Below are 13,824 nucleotides of genomic sequence, written 5' to 3' on the forward strand. Positions count from 1 at the left end.
GTTGTCTGAGCCTGCGGCTTTGTTTTTCTTTGTGCTTGAGATGATGTTTTGGACTTCATTTGTTGTCAGCGGAGTCCATTCTGTTGTCGCTAGTGTATTGGTACCTTGATTATTTTCTGGGATGTTTGTTATTCCTTCCTTGTTGAGTATATTGCTAAAGTGTGTTATCCATTCTCCCATGTTTATATAATGTGTCTGCGCTTGCTTCCTGGGACGTCGAGTGATATATGGGTCTTTCATTGCCTCTTCTATGATTCTTTTACCTTCTTTCTCCCAGTATATCTTCTTTACCTGCATGAGCATTTTATAGATACTTCTTTTTCTGTTGTATACCTGATAGAGTGTAAGATTCTTCTTGTTTGTTTTTAGTTCATGCAGGGCCTTCAGTACTTATTTTCTTAGCAGGTAGCATTCCTGGTCGAACCATTGTTTCGCCTTTTGGTCCTTTCTTGGGGTTGTGGCTTGTATTAGCAATTCCTCAAGTGTTTGTGCCACTACTTCTAGTCTTTATTCTTCAGTTGGAATTTCTATTTTTCCCCATTTATGCAGCTTAGAATTGGTTCTTCTATGACCAAATTTAATTCTGTTCAGCAGACAACAGGTTCTCCATGGCAACTGAAGACCCGGTATATGCGTGAGGTCGTTAATATTGTGGTGATTTAGACTTGAAATATTTCTTCATTTCTCCTGTCACGCATCTTCAGTCTTGAATATCTGTGTTTGACAGGCAGCCCAGAAAGGCCTCCTGGATTTCAAACGTGTGATGGATGGCTTAATCATGAATTCTTGGATCATAATTTTATGCATTTTGCATTACAAGTTAGTTTATTTTTAAGTCAGAATGGCAGAAAGTCAACACCAATGGAAGCCAAACTAGGTTTTGTAGCTCCACTGGCCACAAAGATTAGCACAGTTCTGTAAGGCAACACCAAATTCCTACACACCTCACAAAGACCTACATGACACTGTGATGCTGTTCGGCCACGGGCACATTCAAATTTTAATCCAGCTGCGCTGTTTCTGTTTTGAGAAACCTTGTACACTAAGCATTCGATCGGATTCTCACAGACATTATTCTTTGCAGCACAGCGCATGTGTCGAGAGTCGGATGGATGACTCCATGAACTGTGAGGGAGGTGGCATAACCCTAACATATATGTAAGCAAGAAACACTGATTCTGTTTCCTGATGTACATACAACACAATGTTGTCACTACTAAATAAACAGCCCTTGCATTTGGCTAGGTTACCTAACCAAGTAGTTACATTCTAGAACAATGGCCTTATGCCATTTAACATGATTTTCGGTTTGTCATCTTCCTTCTGCTCCTTCACCACCACACCCACTACCACCACCTTCACCTTATCCTTGCTAGTATTTAAATCACATATATAAAACAATTATATAACAGAGAGAGTGCCTCAACAACATGAATTACACTCACCTGAATATCTTCAAAATTATCATCTGCAGACAGGATTATGTTTGTTCCCATCTTCTCGTCAAGTTCTTCATTGTACTTGTTCTTTGAGGCTCTTCTTGGAAGAAAGAACCACCTTTTATGAACTGCACTCCACCCCACAGCCTCATGAATCATATAACCTATAAAACATATCAAATGTTGGTTTTAGGAATACTTTTAACTGTATTTTATTTTGATATGGAACCACTCACTCCTTCAAAAGTTACATCAATTGCAAAAAGAGAGGCAGGAAGCAAAGATATGAAATGGAAGAAAATACGGAAGAGCAATGACCAGCATTCAATGTATACAGTTATAAAGAAACCATAGGACTTTCTGGTAATGAGAAAAATGTAGAATAAAAATTAATACTGATATCATAACACATTTTGATAAAACATTACTCAAATCAAAAATATATCTAATATAATCACACATGACATAGTACAAAAGGTAGTAACTGGAGACTGAACGCATGGCGTTTGCACTCTGGGCTACGGCAGCTGCAGTATGGTAGGCACAAGCATAGTTCTTGACCTTGCAAGCATGAGTCACCAGTCTGAATCTCAGCTGTTACCATGGTGAGACAATTATCATTACAACACAGTATTTTCTTATGTAAAAGTTCTGAATTCATTTTAATGGTCATGTGAACAGTCATAACTCTCGTTATTGGTGTGCAGAAAATGGTGTTTATGAAGTCCCTCATTATGATAGGAAGATTGACATTTGGTGTGCTGTTAGTGCAAGACAAATAACGAATAACGAATAATTGGGCCTATTTTTTTCAAGACGACAGTAAAGAGGTACCAAGATGACATTTTGATGCCGTTCTTCCATCAGTTAATGGAAGAAGAAAAAACGGAAGTGTTTGCAGACAGAGTGATCAGTGCTGGTCTATTTGCCTCTCGTTCTCCAGATCTAACAGTGTGCGATTTTTACTTGTGGGGTAAACTGAAAGAAAACGTGTATCGAACAAATCCTCACACTTTAGAGGAACTGAAAGAAAACATTACGAATGAAATCAGAAACATTACACTGACAGAACTCACTTGCATCAGCCAGAACGTGGTTATCAGATACAATGCCTGTATAACCCATGAAGTCATAACTTATAACCCAGGAAGGATGACATTTCTAGCATCTTTTACAAGGTAAGATTTCATACAAGATTGTATACATGCTTAAAGCAGGGCGGCCGCGTGCGACATAATTTCGGCTGATGCAGCTGCCGTAGTGCAGAGTACAAACACCGTGTGTTCGGTCTGGGTTTAGACCTTGTATGTACTTAATGTGCAGATGAATGAAAACCTACAACCTGTTTCCCAGTCAGTGACCGGGTCAGGCACGGAATGAATGAAGACCCCATCTGGCGGTGAGGATAGGAATTGTGTCGGCTGCCGAAGCCTGTCGCACTCCTCTGGGGCAATGATTAATGATTGACAGATGAAAAGAAATGACATTGGAGAGTGTTGCAGGAATGAAAGATGACAGGAAAAACCGGAATACCTGGAGAAAAACCTGCCCTACCTCCGCTTTGGAGTGACCAGGATTTGAGCCACGAAACCCAGTGGTGAGAGGCAGCCTGAACCACAGAGGCTCTAACATGCAGATGGCATGGTTATATTGAGTAACAGCAAGAGCTCATTACAGGAAGTGCTTAATGGACTACTGGAAGTCTCAAAAGAATGACATGCATATAAACCAGAGTAAGATGAACACCATGAAGTTCCAGAAAGGAGGGAAACTGTCATCAACGGATACATTTACCTGTGGAAACCAAGCAACTTAAATAGTCAAGTCTTTCAAATATTTACGGGTGACTCTACAAGTCACTGGATTCACTTTCACAAGGCACACTATTAGATATTATTAAAATATCTCATTAAAAAAAGCACAAATGAAATGCACTCGTGATAAAATTTGAAGGATTTTGATTTGAGTCTAGAGAACAACTTTTTAACTCTACCACCTTCATGAGAAGTTTTTCTTTATAGTCCTGAGAATAATGACCTTTCTTTTAATAAAAGGAAATAATGCCTTCATGTACATTTGACAATTTCATTGGTTTTATGTTCCACTAACTACTTTTGTTATGGCTTTCAGAGATGTTGTGGTGCCGGAATTTGCACTGCAAGAGTTCTTTTACTTGTTGGAAAATCAATCAACACGAGGCTGGCATATTTTTACACTACTGGACTGAGCCAGGATCAAGTACGTCAACTTGGGTTCAGAAGGCCAGTAGCTTCACCATCAATGGGCTCACAACATCATAAAATCGGCGAATATCCGTATAACATCTACTGAATCATCCTCATAAATGCTTTCTTTCAAATTAAACAAACAGTTGTTTCTTCATACAATGAATAGGCTTCGGATACTGTACTGCACTTTAACACACACAGTAGAACCCAGGGCAAACACAGGAGAACACAAACCCAATGAGCTTGTAAGCAATGAACTTCATTTTTAGGCCCATATTAACGGATGTGACTTACTCCTCTTACTAAAAGCCTTTATTTAACCATCTAATCAATACACACTAATAGCACTAACAGCTACATAAGGTGCACCACTGGAACCTTGAGGGGTATCCCCCCACTATCGCCCTTACGGACGGAAGTGACTTGATTTTCTTAAACATTGGGATATCCCTCAGCCAATATAACAGCATTTATAACTTACAGAAAATCAATCCACCTTTTCATTCATATATAATGGATAACATATTTTTATGTGTTTCAACAGTCAGAATAGTAATCTATTCAAGTTCAACATTGTGACCTTTTAACAAAAACATTTTAATGTTCATGAGAAATGTATTTAAAAAGAGCAGTGTAGTTCCTAATATGCATGTTCTCACAACTCACTCTTTTTAGAGTACCAACAGACATTAGTATTAACCCATTTATGCCCAGGTGGGTCGTTTTCGACCCATCAAATTATGCTATCTTTCTTTAAGCTCTTACATTCTTGACACTTGTAAGATTGATTAAGTTAACCATTATATATTTTGTCATATGTTTGGGCGGGAATTTGATTCATTGTTGACGTTATCCTTGATCTGGAGTCAATAGAAGAAAGATGGATCGTCAGCCCTCTGCACACGGGTGAAGAATGTAAGTAGAATTGACAAATATTGCCATTGGCAGGTTATTCATTGCAGTATTTACTATTTAAAACTTCAATAATATACATACATAATTTGATATCCGCATAACTAGCTTAGAATTTCCAGTATTTTCAATAGAACCTAGTGTGGGTCGTTAACGACCCGCTGGGCAGTTACCCGAGAACTAACACTGACTTTCACATTTGCTCAATAATGACCGTATATTTAGCTTAAACCTTATGTAATTAGTCTTAGTATTCCTAATTGCTCTGTAATTTATTGCAGAGTACAGCAACTAACAGTTGCAGAAATTCTGGATGAGCTTGAAGCGGCCGATCCTTCAGATATCCCCGAATCAGGTGTTGGGCTGCCGGAAGGAGGAGGAGGAGAAGAAATGGATGCTGACTCTGGTGATGAAGATTGTTCAGATCCTGACAGACTAAATCATGCTCAGCTTCAAGCTCCAGCAGAGTTAGTGGTGCAGGTACTAATAAAGAGTAACTTCAATTCATAACTTCCTCCCGAATTCAGGGATGAACCTGAACCACTTCGGGAAAATGAACAAGTTCACAGTAGTGGCTTGGACACAAATTGTACTAATGGGACAGCCAAATCTTACTCTTTCAATTGGGAAATAGGTGATATGATATTCCCACCCTATTCTTCATCCAATGTTCATCATCCACATAAAAGAAATTTTACGATCCGATCATACCCAATAGATTTTTGGATGCATTTCTCAAAGCAGATACAGTTCTTCAAAATATTGAAATATACCGTTGGTTATGCCTCTTTCCTTGGCATACTTTTCTGAGTAGATATGTACCCCTACCATGAAGGAGGATGTTTTGGGAGAACTCAGATGATGTTAGAAACGAACTTGTCCAGAACAGCATGCGTAGGAATAGGTTTGAAGAAGTATTCCGATTTCTTGGTGTTTGTGACAATTTGGCTCTCCCGGCAGGTAAGAAAATGGGTAAAGTGAGAAACAAGTCATTTCTTATAAATGCTCCCAATAAAGACAAAGTACCTATTGACGAGTCTATGATCCCGTATTTCGGGGGCCACGGGTGTAAGCAATTCGTCCGAATTTCAATTCGTGGCAAAAAAAGTACATTCCTATTTTGTTTTGGTTGCTCAGTTTATGCATGAACAATGCCTGGATTCTTAGGATAAGCTATGTCTCTTGATGCCCTAACTCCCGTCAGGAAGCAACCAAGGCAATGCTCTACAAATATGGGGCAGCTCCTAAGGGAAGAGGTTGACTTACATCGCTTGACATTATCAAGGAATACCAGAGGAAGGACCATTGAGGGCACCTGCTGATAAGTCAACAACCTAGACGCCAATGCAAGATTTGTCGTAATAAAACACTGAAGGCCTGTGCGAGGTATAATGTTCCCCTTCATGACAAGTGTTTTGTAAATTACCATGAGCGAGTCTCAGTTCCACTGTCAGTTATGGAATCTGAAGTTACGTGTTTTGGGTACTAAATATTATTATAATATAACAGAACAATGACAATTATTGCTTTTTGTGTTATTATAATACTCATTTCTAAAGGTATGTGAACTGTAAGTCTGTAGAAATAAATTGTTGCTAAGGTTGATATTCAGAACATCATCTCTCCCTGTTTCCCGAGCAAGTGCTTAGCGGGTCGTTAACGACCCATGTGTTTATACAGGTTCTAAACAACTAAATATGGTTTTGTTCATTTCTACATGAATAATGGGTCATACTAAGTGTTTATATGTACAAGTTATCAATATTGTAAGAAAAAAATAATTTGGGCACAAATGGGTTAATGTCACATTTTATCTGATTAATTGTTAAGTTTTGGATAGAGATTACACAGAATATTTTTTTTTTAAACTGTTTATGTGTGTGTGTTTTTATGATCATTTATAGTCCCTAATTTATTGGGATCCAACTCCATTAGACTATAATTTTATCTGATCAAGTGTTAAGTATTAGATACAGACTGTAATGAACATTTTGAATGTGCATACATTGTGTGTTTTTGTGATCATCTATGGTCTTAGCTCCTGTTGTGGATAGCTCAGAATGGCCATCATATTGGCCAAAACTAGTACTATTCAATGAAAAATTGTGTATTGATTAGGTGGTTAAATAAAGGCTTTTAGTAAGAAAAGTAACCCAATGAGCTTAAGTAATGAAACTGGAACAAACAGAGTATCAATATAAATCACTACAGATAGGAAGCAGAACAGGAACATTCATAAGAACAAACACAGTGAAAGATTAGCGTGACGGAAGACGAAACAAAGCAGACATTTAAGCAGATGAAATGTAACTCATATCTAACTACTAAATATGTAAAGTCCCTGATAAGTGTCTGTGTAGGCTAACATTGAGAACCACCAGACTGATTTTAAAGTAGCTTTCACCACTGTATAGTACATTTATTGTGAAAGGTTTAGATGTGTGAAACATTAACCTATTACAAAAGGGAGCCGAGCAGTGGCCATTTTAGGGAAGGAAGTCAAAGGAAAAAAGGCCATCTGAGTACTTTCTTGGTTTACACTATCTAAACCATCAATTATAGACTCCAAATACACTGCCTGACCAAAAGACTGAAGCACCCAGAAAGAGAGGAGGAAACAAAATGAAACTCCATGGTTTGAGAGGATATATGATATCATTTCAGTGATTACAAAATCGAGTCAAACGTATAACGAACTTGGCAGTACGAGCCCACTTATCAGTATGACGTTGCATCACCTCTGGCTTGGATTGGTGCATTGATTAGGTTATGAAGGATGTCAAAGCTGTTTTATCCTCTCCTGAGGCAAGCTGGGCCACAACTGTTATAATGGGTCCTTGATATCCTGGATACTGGCATTAGGACAGAGTTGACATCTGAGCTGGTCCCACACATGTTCTATCAGGCACAGATCTGGGGATCTTGTTGGCCACGGGAGTACCTCAACATCATGCAGATAGTTCACAGAGACATATGCCGTGTGTGGATGAGCATCGTCCTGTTGAAAAATGGCACCATGATACTGTCGCATAAGAGGTAAAACATGAGGACACAGGATGTTTGTGACGTACCATTGTGCCATCAGAGTTCCCACCATCACTACCAGCTGTTACCTAAAGTCATACCCAGTGGCTCCCCATATCATGATGCCAGAAGTATCACTGCTGTGCCTCTCCAAATCACTGGAAGAATGCACCTCTCCCCAGGTTGCTGCCATACTCTCAGACGATGGTCATCTGGGGTAGTGCAGAAATGAGATTCATCGCTGAACACAATGCAACGCCATTCATCAGCAGTCCCCTGCTTCCTGGTCACGGCATCACTCCAAACGTAGCTGTTTATGTTGTGGTGTTAACGGCAGCCTATGCATGAGACAGTAACTCACTAGTCCGGCTCCCGCTAGTTTCCAACCAATGGTGTGGGATGACAAAATGTTGCAGGAAGTCCACTGCTTGTTCTTGGATGGCAGGCGCAGATGTGAAGGGGTTACGATGCGTTTGGTGCACAATATGGAGATCCTCACTTGTGGTGGTCAGACATGGTTGACCAGAACTTTGACAACGAGTATGCCTGCTCTCAAGTTCCCATGCAGTCCAACACTGGGCCACTGTTACATCCAAATGCACCACAAATCTGAATATTGCACTATTCGACCAGCTGGCCAAATGGAGACTCACAATGAGGCTCCTTTCTAACTCTGACACGTGCTGATAACACAGTCTCACATGAGTACGCAGCATCTCTGTGCCTTTCGCAGTGATCACTGAACATCTGACGTTGGTCAAGTCCCTTATATACCCTGCCAGGCCTGGTAGCAGCACTAAACACGAACAACACTAATGCACTCTGGTGGTCGTTCTACCTGCCACAGGGAACTGCAACTCTAATCATTTACATACCCGCCAATGATGTGTATGTGTACGAAGTTACACTGACATCCAACCATTTCTTCTAGGTGCTTCAATATTTTTGGCAGGCAGTGTATGCATGAAAGTACTGATGAGCATGGGAGTCGTTACAAAAAAAAGTCTGCAACAAGCATTTATTGTGTTACAGTTTGCAGTAAAAATTCAACTTCAATAATAAAAAAAAACCTATTTTGAAATTAACCAATCTGTATCAAAATAAATTTTTTATTCATCTCAATAATCTTATTAAGATAAAAATATTCTTTGTAATACATAATTTGCCTGTATGATTTACAAAACCTTGTCATTTCAGTAAAAATGCAATGGTGCACGGCTTTAGTGCCGGTAGTGTTCGAGGACAAATTCAGCTTGTAAGACGCAGGTCTTTTGATTTGACTCCTGTAGGCGACCTGCGTGTTATGATGAGGATGAAATGATGATGAAGACGACACATGCATCCAGCCCCCGTGCCAGCGGAATTAATCAATTATGTTTAAAATTCCCGACCCTACCGGGAATTGAACCTGGGACCCCTGTGAGCAAAGCCCAGCACGCTAACCAGTTAGCCATAGAGCCAGATGTCATTCCAGTGACAACTTGGGAATTAAATATCGCACAAGGAGAATGGAACAAGCCAACAGGCAGGTGACCAGGAGGGCCTAGCAAACACGTCACACTGGGCTACGTAAATGTATACATACTTCAAGAGAAAATAAATTTTACCCTTAGCCTTTGAATAAAGTTGTCTGGTTACACAACTTTACTCGTATTTATTTTCCTGGAAAATATGAGTGTAGTGCCCACTATCTTTACAGCTAAAGCTGACCAGAAACGGATATGAAATTCTTTACATGATCACGTAAATCTGGAAATGAAGAATTCATTGTTTACTTTTACCCTTTGTATAGCATGTATCGAAACAAACACCTTGATGAAAGCTTACTTTCATTGCAAAGATTCTGAAGAAGTGGGTTTCTCTTTGCTTTTCTTTGTAACGTCTGTTACTACACTGAACACAGTCCTTTGTAGTATTCTGAGTGTGTGCCTAGATGAAATGTGGCTTTCTGATCAGTGGCATCTCGTCTACAAAACAACGCATTCCACAGACTGTAAACTGTGATACTGTCGAAGAGTTGCTAAATGCTTAAATGATGCTGTTAACACGCGCTGTTCTTGGAATAAACGTATTTCAGAACACATCTGACATACAAGTGCAAGTCACCTACAAGGTAATCTCATGAGGCTTATCATAAATTCAAAACTGCTCCTGTGCCAAGCTCGGGCAAGTCACTAGTTTTATGTGTTGCATGAAGTTTTAGTGTTGAGTTTAATAATAACAATATTTTAATTTAAGAAGAAAATTTTCCAACAAGATGAAAGCAGGCAAAAAAAAAAGTATTTCTGGCTGATTACATGCATTTCAGACAGTGCAGTAAGTCTACTCGCCAAACAATCTGAGTCGCAATTGCAATAAGGATAAATACTGTTTAAAAAGCAATCACTGTACCTGATTAAGAAGTCAATCTCCTTGCATGTGGTGGTGACCACATTGGTACAGCAATAGAGATGTCTTCGTCTAAAACAGGATCTCTCAGTTATGAAAAATATCAATGAACCCTACAATTGATGTTTGATGGCAACTTTAGGAAACAATTTGATGATACAATGCCTGACAAAAAAAAATCGAAGAAACCTGAAGATGGTGAGATGTCAGTGCAACTTCGTATACGTACACAAAATTGGCAGTATGTAAATGATTAGAGTTGCAATTCTCTGTGATTGGTAGAATGGCTGCCAGAGTGCATTAGTGTTTTTCATGGTTAGTGTTGTTACAAGGCCTAGCAGTGTGGTATATGTGGCGTGAACAGTATCAAATGTTATGTGATCACTGTGAAGGACACTGAGATGCCGCGTACTCGTGTGAGACAGCGTTATTAGCACCTGACAAAGTTTGAAAGGGGCCTCATTGTGGGTTTCCATTTGGCCGGCTGGTCAAATTGTGCAATATCCAGATTTGTGGGACATTTGGAGGTAACAGTGGCCAAATGTTGGACTGCATGGGAATGTGAGGGCAGGTATACTCATCGTCAAGGTTCCGGTCGACCACATCTGACCACCACAAAGGAGGATTGCCATATTGTGCACCAAGCACATCGTAGCCCCTTCACATCTGCGCCTGCCATCCGAGAATAAGTAATGGATTCCCTGCAACATTCTGTGTCATACCAGACCATTGGTCAGAGACTAGCAGCAGCTGGACTAGGGAATTACCATCCCATGCGTAGGCTGCCGTTAATACCACAACACAAACATCTGCGTTTAGAGCGGTGTCATGACGGGAAGCAAGGACTGCTAATGAATGGCTTCGCATTGTGTTCGGCAATGAATCACGGTTCTGCTCTGCCCTGGATGACCATCGTCTGAGTATGGTGGGAACCTGGGCTGGGGAGAGGTCCCATTCTTCCAATGTTTTGGAGAGGCACAGCGGTGTTACTCTTGGCGTCATGATGTGGGGAGCCATCGGGTGTGACTTCAGGTCATGGCTGGTAGTGACTGAGGGAACTCTTGACGGCACAACCACACGTCACAAACATCCTACGTCCTCACATGTTACCCCTCATGCGACAGTATTGTGGTGTCATTTTTCAATAGAACAATGCTTGTCCGCAGACGGCACGCATCTTTATGAACTGTCTGCACGGTGTTGAGGTACTACCGAGGCCAGCAAGATCCCCAGATCTGTCCTCGATACAACATGTGCGACCAGCTTAAACGTCTACTCCAACCCAGTGCCAGTATCCAGGATGTCACGGACCAGTTACAACAGTTGTAGCTCAGCTGGCCTCCGGAGGGGATACAACGGCTATATGACAGCCTTTCCAACTGAATCAGTGCATGCATCCAGGCCAGAGGAGGTGCAACGTCATACTGATAAGTGGGCTCATACTGTCAAGTTCTTCATAAATTTGACTATTTTGTAATCACTGAAATAACATCACACACCCTGTTAACATGTGAAGTTTCATTTCGTTTCCTCTTCTTCTTCTGGGTGCTTCAATTTTTCTGTCAGGCAGTGTAGAATTAAGCTGTTTGAATCTGTATGCAATTTAATCAATAAATGTGACCATACGAAATTCAGAATTTCCAATACAATGCAGAGTGAATGCAACTGACAGCCAAAACTAGAGAAGACTGTTCGGAAAGAGACAGCTTGGCTTAGTTATAAACTTCTTGCACTCAAGAGTACTTCTTGCTACAAGATTACTTCCTGGACTATAACAATGACAAAATAAAATTTAAAACAATAAAAAAAAATTCAAGTGAAAATAGCACTTTTCTCAATTTTAGAAACAAGGGTGTTACTAGCCCATCTACTTTCTAGAGGCTAGCTATGTACATTAGGGTTATGAATATTTGTAAGAAAACTGATTTCCCCTGTCATGAAGCAATGAACTTTTGCTCAAAAGTAATGAAAGAGGCCCTAATTCTCTTTAGCTTTTTGAAATCGTATTCAGTCATACATACAAGATACATCCCTCTTACTTTCTTGAGTCTTGTCAAACTTTCTTCAAACACCTCAAATATTTTGTTACTTTATAACGTATTCTGAATGTTTTGTAAAAAAACTCTGGAGCCTTCTCGGACAGTACTGAACTTTCTATAATTTAACAGAAGTGTCCAGAAATTTCTACAACAATTACTAATTTAAAATGATGTAACTACATAAGATTGTGCTTTTCTGAATAATTGTGTAATGTAGTAAATCCCTTGAATAACTGAAGAAGTAATTTTATTACCTAACTTACATAATGCCAGATGGAATTTCCAAGCAATACCAACTCTTTTTATCATTTATGCTTTACCAGAAAGAACCACCTCAATACTCAAAATTTGTAGATTTATCTCTTACAGTACGGCAGACCATTGGTCTACCGACCAAATGTACAATGCAGATGATTATCAGAAACTATGCAGCACCCTGCACGGTCAAGAAGTGTAAAAAGGTATTGAAATCAAGAACCTTCAAGACTGGAAATTTCTAGATCAAATCAGTATGCAAAACAGGCAGTCAAGTGTGTTCAAGATCATTATAACATCTGTAAAAAAAAAGATAAGCTACAGTTTGGATTCATTTTGTCTAACGAAAAATAATGACTTTACATTAAGCTATTATTATGCAAAATACTCATTTTCAGCTCTTACAGCTCAATACAACTATTGGTACTTGTAGAATCAATATGTAAGTTTGTGGTTTTGTGATTCTTTCTAATTCTGTATGTTATTCTATAATAATAAATTGTCAATTGCTTCAAAAACTGCATGTTATACAATTATATCATTATAATTTAAATACATCACTGCTAAAAAAAGAAATTTGATTTTGTTACCTTATGCCTGTATTTATATAAGGTAAAACCAATTTTTGGTTTGGAGGTGAACTCTTTCAAAAATTAATTAGAAATAATGTCTTTTTCTTTACTTTTGAGCAAAAGTTCATCGATCTATGGCACTGGAACATGGGGTCACAAAGAAGTCATACCCTAACGTACAAAAGTATCAGTACTAATTGAACTTGCAGTAAAGTGGCTAAATGTTCCTGCATCTTCCTCATATTTTGAAAGTTTTTTCAGCAATTGTCCTCACCACTCACTAAACAGGTTAAGAAATGAAAGATCAAAGAAGTAGCTAACGGCTGTTTTGACATTCCAGTGTTAGTTTTCTACAGTAGCTGATAAGTACAGCTACATTAGTCATAGCAAAGCAACCTATGTTATCACAATGCTAACTGTTCTTTTCTACTCAGTTTCACGATCACAATACAAGTGTGCACTGCTTTATTTTGTGTCCCCTACTTGTGTTGCAGCTTCTATGTATAATTGTTGTCATTCCCATCAGTTTGTGTGTTATTAGTTTTATCTCAGCATTTCAATATGTTCAGTTTTATATTTAATAGGAATTAGTATTTATGTGATTTAGCAATCTATCAGCCAATCAATCATTTACTGACTGAATTTGTATTAGGCCTAGGTTTATAATTTCAAGCTGAGTATTGTATGTTTTGTGTTTGTTATATCAGTGTTTTGTTATTTTCACATGTTTGAATTATGATTCTAAGACATCTTCGCAAACCCTGATGAGCAGAACTGGCCATGGTATTACTTTAGGTATAATTCTGTTACCATATGTTTTCTTTTTGGATAGTTTATATATTTAATTATTTAAAATTAGTTTCAGTAGACTGAAGAATCTCATCATCATCATCTTTGCATTTTCCCACTTATGTGGTGTCTGCCTTCTTGCAATGTTTCCTCCACTTCAATCGATCCATAGCGTCCC

At 39.0% G+C, this 13,824-nt stretch overlaps 1 protein-coding gene across 1 annotated transcript in view; it reads right to left on the reverse strand.

Annotated features, from left to right (window-relative positions):
• Positions 1-13,824, reverse strand: part of LOC136876503 (soluble calcium-activated nucleotidase 1) — a 71,051-nt gene that overhangs the window by 39,191 nt on the left and 18,036 nt on the right. The window contains exon 3 of the mRNA XM_067150515.2: positions 1,446-1,603. Coding sequence (XP_067006616.2) covers positions 1,446-1,603 — 158 coding nt within the window. The remainder of the gene's footprint in view (positions 1-1,445; positions 1,604-13,824) is intronic.

Source organism: Anabrus simplex, chromosome 6 (assembly GCF_040414725.1).
Source record: "Anabrus simplex isolate iqAnaSimp1 chromosome 6, ASM4041472v1, whole genome shotgun sequence".
NCBI lineage: Eukaryota > Metazoa > Arthropoda > Insecta > Orthoptera > Tettigoniidae > Anabrus > Anabrus simplex.